The 20761-nt window shown below is 51.7% G+C and overlaps 1 protein-coding gene across 14 annotated transcripts in view; it reads left to right on the top strand.

Moving 5' to 3' along the window:
• Nucleotides 1-20761, top strand: part of MSI2 (musashi RNA binding protein 2) — a 468587-nt gene that overhangs the window by 375878 nt on the left and 71948 nt on the right. Inside the window, exon 11 of one of the 14 annotated variants that reach the window (XM_009190323.3) lies at nt 1446-2846. The exons of the other annotated variants lie outside the window; for them this stretch is intronic. Coding sequence (XP_009188587.2) covers nt 1446-1486 — 41 coding nt within the window. The 3' untranslated portion in view covers nt 1487-2846. Of the gene's footprint in view, nt 1-1445; nt 2847-20761 lie in introns of those variants that run through there. 14 annotated transcript variants of the gene reach the window in all.

Raw genomic sequence — 20761 nt, 5'->3', positions numbered from 1 at the left:
CTTTGGGAGTTAGCTGCCCTGTTCTCTCTTAACCATCAAACTTTTGTTTTTCCATCCTTCCCACCTTCCCACTCATTATGGAAGCCTCTTGGTTCTTTTAACTAATGGCCAGAAAGGGGCCACCAGTGGCCACAAGAGTAAGGCTGCCTGCTCTCAGAAAGGGTAAGAGTGGAGTGGCCCTGAACTGGGAAGGGTGGCCCCGTGGCTGGGACTGCCCACCCCACTCATCTGAGGAGCCAAGCTGGGGTCGGAGTCTATTCCCCTCCTGACCCCCTCCCAAAGGAGATGCTTCTTATGGACTGTTGTGTCTGTGCTTATCCCAGATGCCTCCCAAGTAGCCAAGTGTTTCCAGACACAAAGCCTAGGTAGGTCCATGTGTTGTTCCAGTCAAGAGTGCAAGGAGTAGCTGAGCCCCTCTAGAACCAAACTTGATGCCTGCTGGAGTCACAGCCTCAGGGCCAGGGCTACAGAGAAGCTCTGGGATGCCCTGACTTCCATCTGTCACCTCATGCCAACAAGGAAGGTTTCTGGTGGATCTGGCCAAGGCGGCTGGGGTACAGAACGGAGACCCAGAAATGGGGCAGCCCAGCCCTCTGCCCTCTCCTCATCCCCATCAGGTAGATTCTGCGGACCCCTGCCACACCCTGGGGATCCTGTGACGTCGTGACATCGCACAGCAGTCATGTCACCTCCCAACTGTCCTGATGTTTTCTTTGTGGTCTTTCTTTTCAGTGTCCTCACTGTATGCCCACTTGACCCACTTCCCACCTCCGGCCCCCCTCATGCTGTGCGTGGATCCCAAACCTCTCCCAGCCCCTTTCTGAGTGCCCCTAGCAGGGCCATGCAGGACAGCTAACTGGGAGAAATGAAAGCACGCCCAGGTCCTAGAGAGCTCCGAGACTCTTCATCCTGGCTGTTCTCACTCATAAACCAGGTAGCCTGGGTCCCCTTTCAGGAAGATGCAGTCTGATCCCCTTTATAAACGGTCCTCCTTTCCACCTGGATTTACCCTTTCTATGAACATCATCTCATCTGGCTGGGGGTGCAGATAGCACTCTTAGTAGAGCCTCATTCTGGCCATGTGACATGGGGCTGCAGGGACCTTCCTGGGCCACACAGCTGGTGGCAAGTGGCACCTGGCTGTGCCCATCTTCAGAATTCTGTGAGAATAAATGTAATGTTCCTAGAGAAGGCTAGACACTGGATAGTTTTTAGAGTGGGGAGTAGTTCTTTTCTAGAAAGGCTGGATGGTGACCAGCCACTCTGGGAACAGCTCCTGCTTCCCACATCCGGGTGTCCACCCCAGCCCGGAATTCGGCTCAGGATCCCGTCTTGAATTATTATGGGTTGTGATCAGGGATCTCCCCTGCTTCCTCTCTTTTCCCTGCTCTGAACTTCTCATTTCAGTTTAATCTGTTAATTTCTGTTCTTATTTCACTTTGCAGACTATTTGCCGATTTCACAAGACATAATTTTTATCAACTAGCTCTTAAGAGAGGCATAGCAAAGTGGGGTTTGCGACCATTTCTAGAGAGGACACAGTCCTGGCCTGGGCCGCCCCCGCTCCCGTCAGTGCTCACTGAAAGTCTGTCCTAACTGCCTGTTCGAATGAATGTTCTTTTTCTCATTTTTAATTCTTGGAAAAGACTCGTGTCCTCATTTCTTCACTCAATTAAAAAGAGAAAATATTCTCCAGTCCCCTCCCACTTTGCTTCTCGTGTGCATTGTGACCAACCCCACTTCCCCAGAATGTAACGGGGCCAGAGGGAAACTTCTCACAAACGTCGTAGAGCCTCCTCAGGGGAAGCTAGGAAGAAGACATCAAATTTTTTTAAGTCATGACCAAACAGGCTTACTGGGGACATTTCATGGGGTGAGCTTTGAAGTGCTAGTGGTCCAGAGGGGTTGCAAATACGTGACTTGGAGCGCCTGTGTCTTACGATGGACAGTGATAAAGGTGAACACACAGAGACAGACTATTCTCTTAAGAATGTGAAAAACCTAATCTGGAAGAGGAGCTATAGAAACACTATCTGACTATCTTTGTCTTTTGGGGCAGTGGCTGTTGCCATAATCACAAGCCTGTCTGTCTTCGAGAAGGGACAGTGGAGTCACCCAGGTGCTACCACATGGCAGGCACGGTGGGCACCGATCCACAGTGGGCCCCGCCTTCCCCAGCTTGCCTCCCTGCCCATGCTGGCCTGGCCTTGCCTGCTGGCACCATTGGGGTGGGAGGGGGTGAAACACAGGGGGCCCATCCTGATCAGGCCCCATCTCAAGGCTGGCACTCCTGCCCATCACCCTTGGAAGGATCTTTTCCCATGCCTGACTCCCACCATTTCCCTGACTGAAATACACCCACTCTCTTGGATTAATGACATACCGCTCAGTTGGACCCTCAAGAGTCACCGTGTTGTTTGTGCTGGTAGTTTGTGAGAAGTGACCTGCGCGCACGCTTCCATTTGATGCATTTGATGTGAGTGAATCCATACCTTTGAATGTCATTGTCCTCGAGACCCTACATGTGCAGTGTGGCTCATCTCATTAAAGATGCTTGATGTAATAATTGGTTAGTTTCCTTTTATTTTCCCACAGGCTTTTCATGAGTATTATTTTTTTTCAAAGAACAAATCTGTATGGCTTTCCCCCTCCCCTCCCATATTTTGTTTTGCTATGAATTGCTTCGCTTTGGTGAACTTGTCCTAGTATGCTTGCCTCACAAACGTTTTAGCCATTGTGAATTTTCTTCATCTCTGTATATAGTTCATCTGTGCTTCTCCCTGATGACGTTTTATTTTTTCCCCCTGTAAGCAACCGAGGTAGAAAAATAAATTGTTTACCACGGACATGCTGTGTGCTGCCGTCTCTTAGCCTGACAGTGTCCTGTTCTCGCTCCGGGGGAGGTGAATGCACGGAATAACCAGCACCGATGACAGCCCTAGTGCAGTTTCTAAAAGCATGCAGACTCCCCCTGGCTGCCGCCTGTTCCCAGCCCTCCCCGCTTCCTGGCGTCCCCTGTACTTGCTTGAGGTGGTCTGCCCTTGAGCAGAGCGGCAGAGCATCTGCATGCACCAGCTGCACGGTATCGCCCCGATGCTCCTTCCTCTGCCATGGCTCCCCTCTCGAGTGAAAATGCCACACGCATCTGGAGCCCCTCACATCTGTCTGTGCACTAGGTGTGTGCGCACCCTTGCCCTCGCGCACACGGGCCCGCGTGTGGTGGTGCACGTGGCCTGCTTTCCTGACTCCCCAGAGCACTGCAGGTGGAAGAGGCACCAGTGTACAGTGGGAATGTTCTTAGCTATGAAGCCGGAGGACCTGGTGTCCAGGTCCCACTTGGCCACTTAGTAGCCATGTGGCCTTGAGCAAGTCAGGTACCCCTCCAAGCCCTGGAGATAATGAAAGTGCCTAGTTAGTTGAGTTGTTACAATTAAGGGATAACATGTGCATGAATGTGCCTTGTAAGTTGGGAAGTGCTATAAAATTGGAAGTTTTAGAAATAGTGGGCGTTGATGTTCTTACTAAGTCAGCTCTCCACAGTGGTTTTCCCATTTTTATCCCCCATGATGGATCTGTCATCAGTGAAAGGAATGATACAGGATTCCTACGTGAAGCTAGAGACTTGCTAGGACTTCCTGCCCACCCTCACGCCCCATCCTTTCTCTTCCCTCCTTCCCCATTTTGCTGATCACCAGGTACTGAAATAGGTACCAGGCATCTGGACATGAATAAGCTTGACTCCTTCAGATGCTCTTGGGCTAGCCAAGGGCGAGAGAAGCAGTGATAAGACCAATTGAACATCATAAGACGGGCACTTCGCTAGAGAGAAGGAAGGTCTGGCTAGGCATAGTGGCTCATACCTATAATCCCAACACTTTGGGGAGGTCGAGGCGGGTGGATTGCCTGAGGTCAGGAGTTCAAGGCCAGCCTAGCTAACAAGGTGAAACCCCATCTCTACTAAAACTACAAAAAATAGCCAGGTGTGGTGGCGGGCACCTGTAGTCCTAGCTACTTGGGAGGCTGAGGCAGGAGAATCGCTTGAGCCTGGGAGGCAGAGATTGCAGTTAGCCGAGATTGCGCTACTGCACTCCAGCCTGGGTGACAGTGAGACTCTGTCTCAAAAAAAGAGAGAGAGAGAGAGAGAAGCTCTCTATGCTGTAAGGGTGCAAGGCACTCTGCTTGCCCAGAGTGCCTTCTAGAGAAGGTGACACCAGAACTGGGTCTCAAAAAGCCAAATAGAATTAACCAGGTAAAGAAGGAAAGGAAGAAATGGAGGAAACGGAGAAATGACATGCTTAGACATTGAATCAGATAGTTTTAAGAAAGAAGAGAAACACAAAAGTAATAAAACACAAAATAATAATGGACTAAACAAAATCAGAATTCATTTGTCTCTCATGTAAAAGAAGCCTGGATGTGACTCCATAATACTCATGGTCTGGGTTTCTTCTCTAATCTCATTCTATTCTCTTCAGCATAAGACTCCACCTCATACTCTTAAGAAGGCTGCTCAAACTCCAGCCATCACATATGCATCCCAGAGGAATACATCTCTTCCCTTTAGTAATGCTTCTTAGAAGTCATGCAGGACATTTTGCTTAGATCCCATTGGTCAGAACTTGGTCACATGACCAGTTTCAGCTGCCTGGAAACCTCAGAAGTGTCTTTTTTTTCCAGGTAGCCATGTGCTCAGCTAAAAATAAAGGATTTTGGTACTAAGAAAGAAGAGTGGAACGGCTACTAGTAGACACTTAGCAATTTCTGCTACACACCTGAGAGAGGAAGCATTGCAGGTCCCAAGGATTGTGAGTAGTTCAGTGCACAGGGAGCTTGCAGAAGCATCTTGGGTGGGAGGAGAGCTACAAGGCTGGAGCCATGGTGGGCCTGCTGAGTCAAGTTTAGGAAGTTAAATTTGATCCCCAAAGAATATGAAATGCTTAGAGATGATTTCACATACAGAAGTGATGTGGTCGAACTTCCATAGTGAGTCAGAGGAGTTTGGAGAAGTGAGGGGCCATGAGGGTGAGTCTGGAGGATTGTCCCTTCTTTCTGCACCCCACCTCCTCTCCTCTCCGCACCCCACCTCCTCTCCGCCTCATCCTCTCTTGGCTCCATCCCTAGCTCCCTGCCTGGGGCTAGCTCGGGGTTCTTTGAGCCCTGCAGTTCTACTGGGGAGAGCAGAGTTAATATGGCCCTAACTGCCAAAAGGCCTCTGGGCCAATATTTTGACAACCAACAGTCGCCTCAGCCACAGAGCACTCGGCGTGGCCAGGAGGCCAAGCTAACATCTCATGGCTTGGTGCTCAAGCCTCCCTCCCGGGATACTGTGTGCAAACTGCAGGGGCAGCGCAGGTCCCCAGGCAGGGAGACCCTTCCCCAGGCTGCTGAACTTGAACTCTGGTTCTCAAAGTGCCAGTTTGTGCTCCTACCTCTTCAGCAACGGAAAACAGGTTTGCTCTCAGGTGCTGATGCTGACTGATGAGTACTGGCTTCCTGGAGCACTGGCTTCAGAATGATAGTGAGGCCAAGTCCTAGCTCAGCAGAAAGGACAGCTGTGATTAGCGATGCGGCCAGTTGCTGCACCAGGAAGAACTCACGGCCTGTCTGTCATATAGCTTGCCTTCTGTATTCCTGTCCATTGATGGTTCTTTGGTGCCAGGTGATTTTCAATCACTCTAAAAGATACGCGGGGGAGTGGGGAGGGTTGGTGTCTGAGGACAGAGATATGCTAGCTCAGGGATATCCTGTTCCTCTGGGGGGAAGCCGCTGTAGTCCATTGTCTGTAGGGCAGCTTGCAAGGTAAGCTTCAGTGAAGTCGTTGGGTCTTTGAGCAAAGGCAGAGGCTTAGTGGTCTGTCTTAGCCTGAGGGATAGAGCTTGGATGTGGAAATCAGAGTGAAGGGAACCCAAGTTCTCAGGAGGTGGAGGAGCTGGCATAAGCAAGGTGACCAAGAGAGAAGCCTTGGCCATAGGCAAGGGGCTGCATCCTGAACCTGCTGTCACCCACCTGCCAGATCTGTCCGGTCATTGACATTTTGCAAAACATTCAAAAATGCTGCAGCTGCCATGCTCGACCCCGGCTGGGAATGGTAACCTGGGCCACGAGGGGAGGCAACTTCAGAGCCCTTTCATCCACCCGCTCCTCTAGCCCACCCAAGTGGCAGAGACCTCTGTGGTCAGTCCCCACTCAGGAGAGGCAAGACCCCTGGGTGCGCTCAGGGAGCTGCTTCCTTCCTTGGTGTCTTCTGTGTCCTGCTCTTTCTGGCCTAGTTCAGTGAGAGCACAGAGCCCCCTCCCCAGGCTCTGCAGTCTTATCTGGGGAGGCGATTCCAGGCTTGCCTGGATGGCCCCTCATTTTCCTGTAAGTTGAAACTCCCTGTTTCCTGCTGCTTCAGTTTTTAAGGGGCTCTTTCCTCATCTCCTGCCCCAGAAATGCCCTCACTGGTACCCCTGACAGACCCTCAGGCTCTGCCTGGTGCATGCTTCTGGTTGGCTTCCAGAATGGAGCCCAACCAGTGAGCAATGGCTGGTTTCTTGCTAGTAGGGAAACAGATCTTGAAATATCAAGACAGGCTAGTCGGTTTCCCAGGTAGGCTGCCATAAGCACGGACTTGTGCATCCAGGGACCCCAGCTAGATGTTGCAGCACTGTAAACAGAAATGCTCCCTGTCAAGGAAAGCCCTCCTGACACAGCGGCCCCCACACATCTGTCTCATCACCAGCCCTCTAATCTGAACATCCCTTCAGCCCTCGAGCCATGTCTCTAGGGATTACCCCTTCCCAGATTAGATCCACAGCCAGATTTCAAATCACAAGCCAGCTCCCTCGTGGCCAGCCCACTCCTGCACCACCTGGCCCTGTGTATACTTGGGGCTTATCCTCTCATTTGAATATTAAAGGCAAGCTTAGTCAGGAAAGCATGTCTGCTGCTTTAAAAGAAGACGGAGAAGTAAAATTCAGTGGCACACCCCAAACCCAGACCGGCCGCGGCACGAAGCTCGTCAGGGCTGTGAATATGTTGCCATGTTCTTCCCTCGGCGTGGAAAATCAGGAGTTGACTCTATTCCCAGATGAAAGCAGAGCACAGTGCCTAATAGGCACTTAATAAACGTTTGCAGAAATGAATTGGAGCAATCTGAATTGACGAGAATTGTGGGTTTCACTTTCGATCAGCTTTCTGTGCCTCTTGAAGCTCCTCTGCATAAATAAAGGGAATTGTGACTAAGTGAGCGCTCAGCTCCCCATGGCACAGCCCAGAGCCCCGTGTCCTCAGGCGGGAAGTCAGGAGACTGAGTTCTTGCCCTTAGCTTGCCAGGAAAATAAGGCCATCTCTAGACCTCAGTTTCCCCATCTGTCAAATGGGGCTATTGATCCTTCCTTACATATTGTTGAGAGGGTTCATGGGACTGGGAATGATCTAGTGCTTTAGAAAAGGTTAGTGTCATGACCAAGGAAGGCAGCCTGGCCCAAGGAGCAGAGGGCCCCACCAGCTAGACAGGATGGCAGCAGTTGCAGTGAGGGAGGCTGCAGGTGACCCCACACCTCGTCCTCTGTGGACTGAGGCCTCGTGCCCACCAGATCTCATTTTCCCCCACCCCCCACCTGCTTAGGTCCCTGTACCACCAGCCTTACAAAGTCCCCATTAAGTCTGCTAGCAGGAACTTAATCACCTTTCTTCAAGCCCTTCAGTTTTCATTTCCATCAGCAAAAAGCAAGTGAAAGGCTGCAACTTAGAAAACAAAGCAACAACAAAAAACTATAAATTACTCAGCATGTGAAATTCTAGGCAAAGGGCAGTGCCAGGCCTGAGGTCTGGGCAGCTGGTGCCTTCTGACAGCCAAGAACAAAGCAGAAGGCAAAGGTGTGTCCATCACCCGCTCCTCTCCAGGCTGAAAGGAATCCTGCACAGAGACTTTTTTGCAGAGCCCTGGTCAGCTTGGATCCCCTGCCCCTGAGAGACCCCAGCCAACTGGGTCACTGCCTCTGCTCTCTGTCTCTTCAGTTGGGGCAAAGGCACATTGTCTGCAGAGAGCTGGAGACGGTCATCAGCACCCGACCTGAGACAGGGCCTCCTGGGGCACAAGTATGCTAAGCAAGGGTGCAGGGAATTCAGAGCCTGGAGGAGCATCCCACATGCGGCCAGATGTGTTCCTGAGTGATTGGAGCAGCTGCACAGGATGCAGAGGGAGCCATTGACTCTGCTGCTGAACAGCCTTCAGGAAGGGACAAGAACTTAGTCCATTCTGGTGACTGTAGTAGAGCACCATAGACTGAGTTGCTTATAAACAACATAAATTGGCCAGGCACAATGGTTCACTCCTATGATCCCAACACATTGTGAGGCCAAGGCAGGAGGTTTGCTTGAGGCCAGGAGTTTGAGACCAGCCTGGGCAACATAGTGAGACTCTGTCTCAGCAAAATATTTTAAAAATTAGCCAGGCATGGGGGCACACACCTGTAATCCCAGCTACTTGGGAGGCTGAGGCGAGAGTTCAGGGTTATAGTAAGCTGTGATTGTGCCACTGCATTCCAGCCTGGGTGACAGAATGAGACCCTGTCTCAAAAAAAATATATATATATATAAAAATTTTATTTCTCACAGTTCTGGAGGCTGAGAAGTCTAAGATCAAGGTACCAGCAGATTGGACATCTGGTGAGGGCCACTTCCTGGTTCGTAGACTGCCATTTTCTTGCTCTGTCCTTACATGGTCTCTGGGGTCTCTTTTATAAGGGCGCTAATCCCAATCATGAGAACTCCACCCTCATGACCTAATCACCTTCCAAAGGCCCCACCTCCTAATATCATCACCTTGAGGGTGAGGATGTCAACATATAAATTTTGGCAGGGACATGAGCATTCAGACCATAGCGGGCAACATCCAAGCCGAGTTTTGGAGCACACATAGAAGTTCGCTAGGCAGATGAGGAGGAGAGGGTGTTCCACCTCGAGGACCAGCAGGAGGCCCAAACACGGTGTGTCTTCCCTCCCTCGCATTCCTGCCTCCATGGATTTCCCATCGGGGGAGAGGCTGTCCTAGTACTTGGGCTGAAACAGCCGGACCACAGGTTTTGGCATTGGGAAGCCAGTGCCACTCTTCCCAGACCCAGGGAATCCCGGACATACACTTTGTGAGCCTGGAATGCTGACCCCACCTTTGCCATAGGAGGCTGTTCCCCTACTGGAGCCTTTGTGCATATGACTGTGCAGCCCCGCTGGGCTCTGGATGCCAGCTGGCCAGGGCTGGCTGCCTTTGAGGTGGGAAAGGAAGAGGCAAGTGTAGCCTCCTATTCCTCCCACTGAGGCCCTGCTGCCCCACCCGAGTCTGAGCAGGTGCTTGGCTGCCCCCAGGGCATGCCTGGTTTTGCAGGGAAAGGTCTGAGGCCAGCCCCACAGTTCTCTTAGTGGTACCTGCTTAGGGATTCTCCTGACCCCCAGGACCAGCTTTGAAGGTGCTGGGATTCAGGTAAGGCCAGGAGCACCTCTCCCCATCCCTCTGTGTCTATCCTGCCTCCTCCACCCATCCATCTCTCCAGTCTTCCTTTAGGTGTTTAGCATATAGTCACCAAGCACTGTGTCACAGGCCCTGCCCTGGATGCGGGGGACACAGTGGTAAATGAGACGTGGACCCCCGCCTGCTCGTTGGGGACAGAGCAGCAAACAGGATTCCACTCTGGTGGAAGGACCCAGGAAGGCTCCTCTGGTCCAGAGGAGGTGGAGGGAGCTGGGCAAGACCCTGTTTCGAGAGCAGCACATCAGGGCAGGAGGGCACTGGGAACCATCAGTCCAGCTGACCAGCGCAAGCACTGGGGCTCTGGGCTCCACATTCATGCCTGTGGTGACCACCTCACGGGGCGATGGCCACACCAGCTGCTCCTCCCTGGCCCCCGCAAGCCCTCACCCCCTGCTGTCAGATTAACCCAGCAGAGTCAAGCCTGCACTTCAGATAAGACATACCCCATCACTCACAAGCGAATTATCAATGCTATCTATTAAAGCCCTTTGGATGCGAAATGCCATGTAAATTAATAGGGTTTTAGAATAGGAAGGCACCAAAGGGATTTCTCAGCTCCGCTACAGTTATTACCTTGGGCAATAATAATAAAAATAGAAATAAATGTTATTATTCCACTTACCGAGCAGCAGCTAACTGTCCTGAGCGCCCAACGCCATCATCTCACCGAATCACTGATGTTCACTGCAGCCCTAGGAGGAGGTATCGGTAACTGGGTTTACAGAGGAGGAAAAGGAGGCAGAGAGGGAAGTTAAGTAACTGATCTTCGGTCCGACAACTAGTCAGTGTGGGAAATGGGATTTAACCACCATTGTGTACTGTTTTCTTTAACCTCTCTGGACCTACAATTCTTCATCTATTACATGGGAATAGTAATGTCTTCCTTGTAGTGTTGTAGCAAGGACTGACTGAGGTGATGCAGGGATGCTCCATGGCGATGAAAAGTGCTCAGATGGTGGCTGCTGTTGCGTTATCATTAGTGTAATGACTATTTTCTCATCATCAAAGCCGAGCCCTTCCATTTTACAGGTGAGGAAAGTAAGGAATAGAGAAGACTGTCCTCCCATCCACCTTTTCAACAAGGGCTGGAGGGTAGTGGTATAAACTACTGGCTGTTGACGTTTGTAGATATTTCTACACTAGCTGGTAAATGGCTTCTGCCCTGAGCCAAAGTGCCTCCCCACCATGCTGGGCTTTCCCCTAAGACTCCCTGACTGCTCCACAGTCTACCAGTAAAAGGATTGGTACCCAGCATGGCGGTGTCTGCCCTTCAACATCTGAAACATCGTCACTCAGGAGACAAAAGTGGTGGAACATCTAGGGGAGGGAATTTAAGATCACAGATGTTCATCTACTCACGGAGCTAGTGATGGGACCAAAGTAGGAAACTGCATCCAGGGCAGGGCCTGTGGCATAGTGCTTGGTGACTATATGCTAAACGCCTAAAGGAAGGATGGAGAGATGGATGGGTGGAGGAGGCAGGATAGACACAGAGGGATGGGAAGAGGTGCTCCTGGCCTTACCTGAATCCGAGCACCTTCAAAGCTGGTCCTGGGGGTCAGGAGAAAGCCTGTAGAATCCCTAAGCAGGTACCACTAAGAGAACTGTGGGGCTGGCCTCAGACCTTTCCCTGCAAAAGTCAGAGTGCTCGAGACTTGAGCGTTTGCTGTCCTGGTCGGCAGAGGTGAGGGCCATTGGACGGGGGTCTAGGATCCTGCTATGGCGGATTCATTGAAAAAGCGCGTGTGGCACGAAGCTGGGGAGAAAGCAGGCATGGAGAAGGAACCCAAAGAGAGATTTCAGGGTCTCAGCAAGACACCCTGTTGGAAGGAAGCAAAACTGTGACTCTCTCTGGCAATTGGGTGTCTGAAGTTTCGGGTACAGGGAGAAGTGTAAAAAGCATCAGAACAGGGAACTCTGGAAGGATCAATGGTCAGAACATTCGCAGTTTGTCCTGACAGCCATTGGTGGTAGATGAGAGAGTGGCTGAAAAGTAGAAATTGCCATTGTTATGAGAAGTTAGGGAAGAGGAAGGTGTGATGGGAAAGAAGAACTCTCCAGATAGTTTGTTGATGCCTCTTTAGAAGCTGGAATCCCTTCACCTTGAAGGTCTCGGTCTGGGTCTCAGAAAGACAGGCAGATAGATGTTTGTTCTGTGGGGAAGTGGGTGTCTCTGGCCTATCGAGGAACCACAGGCTGCTGGCACAGGGTAGCAAGGGTCCCTGGCTTTGGAATGAACTCCATGTGGACATTCTCTCCCTTGAAGTCCTGCTGGCCAGAGAATGATACTGAACCAAGTGTCCTTGTAGGGCCAGGAGCTGGCGTCAGAGCCCTTGTAATGTGTCAGCCATTCCTGATGCTAGCCATCTGGCCAGCATTGCAGCGAAACCCACATCATCCCCAAGGCCCTGGATGGTCAGGCCAATGATGCCTGAGGCTGGAACTCTCCAGGGCCTCTGAAGTCAGGGATCTGTCCCCTGCCCTCATCTCAGTGGGTAGTAACTGGAAAGAATTACCTGTGTCTTGGTCATGTATCCAGGGACCAACTCAGTAGTTTTTTTTAACTGAATTGAATCAAAGTGGTGAGACCTTTGGGGGTAGGTCAAGATCATAGCTATGGGAATACCTCCATTTTCTTTCTTTCTTGCCAGTTGATCTTGGAGAAAAGGATTCATTGGAATGGCCACTCCTATACTCTCGTCCCTGAGGACTGAGTCTTCCAAGTGCTCCCTCTGTCTTCAAGTGGCCTTTGGTGTAGCCACACCTAGGTCCTTGAGCTCAGCTAGAAGACCCTAGAGCAGACACAGCCAATGCCTGGTTCCAAGCTAGAGGGGTCCAAGGCACAGGTCCCCCACCTTCTTCCTGGAAGAGTGAGCCACGGCCTCCTTTAGCCCAGGCCCAGCTTACCATTAGCCAGTTGTCTCTCCTTGGGCAGTTGATCTGTGTGCAGCCTGTCCTGGGACCCCAGTCCCATAAATAGAGCCCCTTTGCTGTCCACTGCTAGCAACTCTAAGCTCCATGAGGGCAGAGACTGTGTGTGTGTTGTTCACTGCTATGATTCCAGTGCTTATAACCGAGCTTGGCCTGTAGTAGGCATTCAGTATTTACTGAGAGGGCACAGGGCTGAGAATGGGTCTTGAGTTATCAGTTCTGCTGCGGCTCACTGCGGAAGTTCTGGGTGAGTGCAGGTACTGAATGCTAGGCCCCAGCCCTCTTTGGGGAGGGATTTAGTGATTCAGGGGTAGAACGGGCCCAGGGAGAAGGATACTGGGCCAAAGTCCCTAGATAGAGCTTTCTGCTTCCTGCCTCCCGAGAGAGTCGCAGGACACAAACTACCTACTGCAGTGTTCTCAGCTCCAGCTGCAAGCTGGAATTCCTGGGAGCGCTTTGGCAGTTTCTGTTGCCCTGGTTGCACCCCAGACAGATTATATCAGAATCTCTGGAGGTAGGGCCCAGGTTGTATTTTTCAGGCTCCGCAGGGGATTTCTATGTGCAGCCCAGGTGGGAAAGGTACCCTACTGGAAGAGGGGAGGCAGGAGGAATTGCTGTGGAATTCGGCTGTGAGCCTGGAGCACCCCCTAGGGGTGGGATGAAAATGCCCCCTCTCAGAGAGACTGGGGACAGGCATGAGCTCTCCCTCCACAGCCCACGACTCCACGTTGTGCTGGAGACAGGTTGAGGTTGAGACCAAAGCCCATTCTCAAGCTGCAGAATCTGTTTGCCAAAAACAAGATCCAACGTGGCAAAAGGCCCCACTGTGGGCAGCCAGGGAAAGGTCTCTCCCTACTCCTGGTCCTCTGCTGGGTCCGGGGGGTGGGACAGGTGCTCCACTCCGCTTCCTGAGTGCTTCCCAGTCGCAGGGAACCTGTGGACAGACATACACCTTCCGCTCCTGGCTGGGCCCCCGGTTCCGCTCTTGCCTTTTCTGAGGATTTCTTTGTTGCTTCCCACGGGTGCTGCCTAACTTCTATTTTATGCTTCCACAAACCCATTCATCCGATCAGAAGTGCCCAGACAGAAACACTTTCTGAAACCTCACGAAGGTTTGACATTGCAGTGCACCTTCCTTTTAGTCCTATCAGTGTGAAGAGTTACATACATATCTTTTTAAAAATTAAGCTAAACAGCAGTTGCATTAAAAATTATCTGGGGCAGTTTTGTGCCATCCCTGTGTTTTAGGAACTAACACCCTTAGGGCTCTTGACTGCGGGACCTCTCTCCTTTAGGCAACAGGACCAACCTGAGCTGCCAACCTCTCACCCTTCCCAGCAGACAGGCCTGGCCTTCACATTTGGCCCCTCTCCAGAGGGACAGATGACAGGTTCCACATGCCTGTCATTTTCCCAGCTATAGCTGAGGGCGAGGCATTTCCAGGCCATACACTCACTCCCCAGCACCCCCTTCCCCAACCAGCAGCCCCAACCTTCTCCTCTGTCCGGGGGTCCCCGCAGGAGTGATGGGTTGGTACCCTTGGGAATGTCAGACTTTCTCCCAAAAATATGTGTTTAAAACAGATTCCTATTTTAAATGCCAAGGACGCCAGGGTAAGTTTTTGGTTTTTTTTTTCCAAATGGAAATACATCTTCTTTCAAACCAAAATATGACAATCTGATCATGTAAATGTGTCCCTTTGGTTATCAATTGTTCCTCCTCTTTATACCCTCTGTTCTGATCTGAGTCCCTTGGTCCTCCCATTCCAGACATGTGCCATCCACCTTTTTTCCACTCTCGCCCCTTTGCAGCCTCCAGCCACTGTCTTTCTCTGCGCGGAAGTCAGGGCTATGGATTTCCTTGGAAAGAACCAGCCCTGTCGCATCAGGCTGGTCTGCCTGGGAGGTGGGAGCATCCTGGGCCAGCCAGGATGACAGATGGCGGTGTTTCCAAACTCTCGTAGGACATGTTTCCTACATTCTGGGTGACAGTTTCTTCTTTTGGTTGCTTATTTTTTCGTGTTTGGATTCGGTGAAGCAACATTGGGTTTAGCCAAGAATGTTTGAACCATCTATAGAAATTGCTGCTGGGGAGATGCGGGCGTGCTGGGGAAGGGGGTGGAGAGTGCTTTAAGCAAGCACAACATAGGAAAAATTGTTTCGTAATGGACCATTCAGGGCCGGTGATGCATATTACGAGAGAGTCTTTTATAAAGATTCCCCTTAATCACACCTGTTGGAGCCAGAATTCTCTCGTCTCCTCCTTGGAGAGAGGCACAGAGGGGCCACTGACTCATCCAAGATCACAGAAATAAGTAGCAACTGGACCAGAACCATTCCCCAGGCAGTCCACTCCCAGACCAGTGTCTTCTCAGACCAAGAAGGCAATGGGAGGCAAAGAAAAGGGTTCATGACGTAATACTCCCCAGCCCATGGGACAGAGGGCAGTTCCCTTTCAGTGGTAACTAAAAACAAAGACCCCAAAGCTTTCGCTAAATCAAGGGTTCTCTGCCTACACTGTGCATCAGAATCATCTGGAAGGCCTTTAAAAGAGCAGAGACCCAGGTCCCACCCGATTCTGTGGGCGGGGTTGGGGCCAAGGTTAAAGCTCCTCCAGGCTGGACGGAGACCACTGCACTGAGTGGAGACATCGCATTGGCTCTCACAGGGGACCGGCCACAAGAGTTAGCACCACCCCTGTATTCTCAGGAGCGCCTTTGCTTCTGCAAAGTGGAGGGGCTGGCAGACTGAAGATGTGTGCCACAATTTTACTTTTTTACAACCTTGGGCTGTACACTGGTGTCATCTGGGAAGTTTTTTGTTGGTTTGTTTGTTTGTTTTGAGACAGAATCTGGCTCTGTCACCCAGTCTGGAGTCCAGTGGCACAACGTTGGCTCACTGCAACCTCCGCCTTCTGGGTTCAAGTGATTGCCTCAGTCTCCTCAGCAGCTGGGATTGCAGGCACCCGCTACCACGCCTGGCTAGCTTGTTTTTATTTTTAGTAGAGACAGGGTTTCACCAGGTTAGCCAGGCTAGTCTTGAACTCCTGACCTCAGGTAGTCCTCCCATCTCAGTCTCTTAAGGCATGAGACACCACACCTGGCCCTGGGAAGCTTTTAAAGGTCCAGGTGCCAAGGCTGCTCTGCAGAATCGCAGGGGTGGAACCCAAAACTCAGCATTTGTTAAAGCTTCCCAGGTGGGTCCAGTGAGCAACCAAGGTTGAGAATCAGCACCCATACAGAGCAGGGCGCTCCAATTTGCCATAGTTGTGTCCCATCTGCTGGATGAATCATGCTTCTGGACCCCTCCAGGGGCATTGAATGTGCCCCCACTGGGGTGGAGGATCGTGGGGCTAGGGAGGCTGCTGCTTGTAGGCAGTGCTGCCTTTCAGCTGCAGTGTACCCAGAGCAGTGACTCCCAGCCCATACCCTCATCCACTGCATCAGAGCATCCTGACCATCATCAACTGATGCTCATTGACAGCCTTCTGTGGGGAAGACTCTGGGCTTAGGTCCTAAGTGGGACATGTGATTGAGTCCCTGCCCTAGAAGAGTTTGTCACCCGGCAAGAGAAATAAGATATGCACACAAAAATAACTGTGCTTAGGTAAGGAAGAAGCTGGTAAATGCCAGAGAAGCAATAAAAAGTGAGTGTGGTATCATATAATCGTCACAAAACCCCCAAAACCCAAAAGCACCGTTGACTTCTCACTTACACTAGATCTTCACAACTCCCAAAAGCCCAGCGAAGTGTCTCCCCACTGTCAGCCGGTGGGTGGCATCTTTCACTTAGATGAGTCACCAACCCCAGAGCTGTGTTAGTACCAACCTCAGAGGACTTGGGTTTATCATCCTCCTCCCCACAGACAGGCTCAAGCAGGGTCTGAGATGAAGGGACTTTAGAGGTCATCTAGAGGTCATCTGTTGCAACCTCCTTGCAACAGAGAAAAGTTACACAGGTCCCAAAGAAGTGAAGTGTCACGTCCAACTGCACAGAAAAGCAGGGACAGCCAGGGCTGAAAACTGGGCTTTGAGGCCAAGCCAGGTGATTCTTCTGTTATCCCACTTGAAGGGCAGAGGAACTCCATTCTAGCAAGAATGGGTCTTCGAGTCTGACTCCCATTAAACATGACAGTTCTACGAGCTGTGGCGCTTGTTCATGCCTGGAATTCCACCATTAGTGCAATTTCTTTTTTACCCAGGCATCCTCTTCTTGAATATAAGGTTCCCAGACAGGAAGAGCATAATACATTCCTAGTACCTAAGTTCCAAGTGGCCAACCTATAGCTCTCAGGCCCTCTGAGATTTGATCAGCAAAATGATTTTCTCTTTTCTGCTGGATTTACTAACATATGGTAGGTATTAAGCCACCAGGGTCATGCCTGACCCCTTGACCCACTTGTCATTGTTAGAGCTAAACAGAATGTGTATTCTAATTTTGAGCTATGTTAGCTCCACTAAAATGATGCTATGAAGTTGGGACGTTATGAAGGATACCAGACCACTGTTATCGATAAGAAATTCAGGCCAGGCATGGTGGCTCATACCTGTAATCCTAGCACTTTGGGAGGCCAAGGTGAGCAGATCACCTGAGGTCAGGAGTTCAAGACCAACCTGGCCAACATGGTGAAACCTCGACTCTACTAAAAATACGAAGAAAAAAAAATAGCCAGGAGTGGTGGCACACACCTGTCATCCCAGCTACTTGGGAGGCTGAGACATGAGAATTACTTGAACCCTGGAGGCGGAGGTTGCAGCAAGCCAAGATTGCACCACTGCACTCCAGCCTGAACAACAGAGTGAGACTGTCTCAAAAAAAAAAAAAAAAGTAAAGCAAAAAGAAAGAAATTCAGACCCCCTGTGTGCTTACTACCAGCTGACCATGGCTCCTACCATGGAGACAGTGGAACACCCCTGCCTGGAGAAGAGTCCTGTCTTGAAGACAGGGCTGATGGCTGGACAGAGACCTGGTAGGCCTCATCACAATGGCGGCTGTCACCTATTTTTTTTTCTCTTTGAGATGGAGTCTTGCTCTGTTGCCCAGGCTGGAGTGCAGTGGTGCAGTCTTGGCTCACTGTAACCTCTGCCAGGTTCAAGCGATTCTCGTGCCTCTGCCTCCCAAATAGCTGGAATTACAGACATGTGCCACCATGCCCGGCTAATTTTTGTATTTTTAGTAGAGATGGGGTTTCACTATGTTGGCCAGGCTGGTCTTGAACTCCCAGCCTTGGGTGATCTGCCCACCTCGGGCTCCCAAAGTGCTAGGATTACAGGCGTGAGCCACTGCACCTGGCCAAAGAGTGTTTGTTTGTTTGTTTGAGAGAGAGAGAGTCTTGCTCTGTCACCCAGGCTGGAGTGCAGTGGCGCGATCTCGGCTCACTGCAACCTCCACCTCCCAGGTTCAAGCGATTCATGCCTCAGCCTCCCAAGAAGCTGGGATTTATAAGCATGTGCCACCACGTCTGACTAATTTTTGTATTTTATTTTATTTTATTTTTTGTAGTGACAGGGTTTTACCATGTTGGCCAGGCTGGTCTCGAACTCCTGACCTCAAGTTATCCGCCCACCTTGGCCTCCCAAAGTGCTGGGATTACAGGCATGAGCCACCACGCTCTCACCAATTAGGCTTACTCACTGCCAGGCATTCATCTAAGCACTTTGCATATATTAATCCTGCACTAAAATGGTCATCTCCTTTACAGTTGGGGACATCAAGGCAAAGAGAGCATAAGCATCTTGCCCAAAGTCACACAGCTAGTAAGTGACTGAGCCAGACATCGAACCCAGACAGGCTCCAAGTCTGTGTGCTCTGCTGTTTGCTGTGCTGCCCTGCCTCAGGAGGAGGAGTCTGGTGGCCCCTTCACACATTGGCCAGGGAAGCTATGTTGAGGAGGGACGCCCCCCTTCGCTACATTTCCAGCAGTGGAGGGGTGATCATTTCCCACTCTGAGCAGTGGGGTGCTGGGCAGCTGTGGGCACCTGTGGAACAAGGAGCTCTGCCACGTCTTTGCTTGGCCCGAGGCCCTGTGAAGAAGCCTTGAGCCCTGCCAGGACACCTGCCTGGTTCGCTGTAGTCTTCCCACCAGCACCCTCTGCTGAGACAGTCCCCTACTTGATAACCCAGCCCCTGGTTTCCCAAGGAAGTAGCCTGTCCCAGGTGACCCCTGCCTCCTCAGAGCCTGAGGAGAAATGCCGAAGACAGGGCCACGAGGCCACTCTGCCAGGCTTCTCTCCCCTGTACTTCCCAGCCCTCCCAGGTCCAGCCCCAGAGGGTCGTATCCACCAGGGACCGCCCGGTCCTCAGGTGCCTCCTGTGTCCTACGAAGGGCCTGTCCTGGAGACTGCCTATGCCCTCTGTCACCACAGCCTTAGACTCAGGCCACCAGGATGCTTCTTTGTTCTCCAGCAGCCCCAGCTGGGGTGGCCCTAGTCCACCCAACACATGCACAACACACGTGTACTCAACACACACATCTACATGCACCCAACACATGTACACAATACACACACTCAACATGCAACATATACACAATACATACATACACTTAACACACATCCACATACACTCAACCTGGCCACCTGCATGGCCATGCATGCACTCAACACAACACACACCAATAATATTTGCAGCCACTCATACACATTCCATTGCATGACGCGTGGTGCTGGTCGTGTAGCCTGGATAAGACCTGAAATGCCATGACGCGTGCGTGCGTGCGTATTGCCGTCCGCATGCGCCGACGCGGTATGCCTGTTACGTGGCGCACGTGATGATTCGAGCTGTACCCGATCTGCGTGCATGATGCGGTATTGCCCGCAGTCAGGATTATCGATTGCCTGGTGCCGCCAGTGCGTACCGGTACATCAATGCGTCCGCATGCGCCAGTACGTGTTGCCTGGTGCGTATCGGTATGACCTGGTGCGTGCGTGCCCATCGAACGCGCGTCCATTGCATGACAGCGTTGTCACGCAGGTTACATTGCATCTGACGCCTGGTCGCGCCTGCGCTCGTTGCCTTGATCTTTATCTGAGCATGTTGCGCAGTGCATTATCGATATGATGTACTATCGACCTTGCGATCCGCACGCCCAGACGCGTGTGCGTGCCGGTGCATTGCATCAAACCTGCCGCCTGTTCTCACATTACATCGACCGATCCGCGGTAATATGACGCGGTGGTACGCAGTGCATTCGCATCAGGCCTGTGCCGCCAATTACGCACGCGTACATCGGCCGCGATCATCATTGAGCCGCGTGTTGCCTGTGCGTTCAGGCGCCACGAACGCGCGCTAATGCGTACATCGAGGCCGCACCGACCGCGCGCGCCGGTTACGTACGTATGTGACGCGCGTCCGCATTGCACTTGACGCGGTGGTGCGCGATGCGTGCGCTCAGGCGGAACCGCGCATGACGCGTATCGACGCGATCCGCGTACGCCCAGCACGTGTTGCGCAGTACGTAAGTAATCGACAGACCTGACCTGAGCGTGCAGTAATATCGGCGTACGTACGGATGTATGACACGTGATGGCATGACCGCATGACATGGCGGATGGTATCGATTGCGCACGTCCGTACATGACGGTATTGCCTGTGCGAGCCGCCCTTGACGTTGCGATCAGTGCGTACGTGCGCTCGACGTGCCGATCCACGTGCCAATTGCGCATGCGCCAACAAACACACATTACACACACACCTGACACACATACACTTAACACATACACACCCAACACACACACCCCTTGTATCTGTGCTTGCCCATCTCCCACAAGCCCAGCCACCAAGAAGAGACCTGACCGTGGGAACTCAGTATCAGGGGCCTGTCTGCCAGGTCATATGGAAAACATATTTGGCAGGTGAGGGTTGACTGGTGAGGCTGGACGGCCTAATAGAACAGGAAGGGGATGATGAGGAGCAGGTGAAGGGGGCCAGGAGGACCGCTGTACAGGATGCTGGTGCAAGCTCCGTCCCCTCCCCACCAAGAGGCTCCCAAGGGGCTAGGCCAGGTGTCGGCATGGCCCTGGTGTTTCAGATGGAGGGCACAGAGGCAGTGGGGGTGGTGACTATGGAGCTGCTGCCCGTGCTGTGTGAGGGACAGACCAGGCAGCCCTGCTTCTTCAGCCCCTCTTCTCACACCCTCCGTCTCCAGGGTGGAGATAAAATTCCAGCCCTCAGCAACGTCTGATGCTCCACCTCCAGCAGGAGCCTTTATCTGAGATTAAGGATAATGGATTTCCTTTCTTGGATAAGTATTTTTTTTCTTCCTCTTTCAGACTTTTTGTCCAAAATGCACTCAATTCCAGAAAATGGACCTTTTTTTAAC

Source organism: Papio anubis, chromosome 17, assembly GCF_008728515.1.
Source record: "Papio anubis isolate 15944 chromosome 17, Panubis1.0, whole genome shotgun sequence".
Taxonomy (NCBI): Eukaryota; Metazoa; Chordata; class Mammalia; order Primates; family Cercopithecidae; genus Papio; species Papio anubis.
The sequence above is the reverse complement of the archived record's forward strand: the minus strand, read 5'-3'. Positions and strand labels throughout refer to the sequence as shown.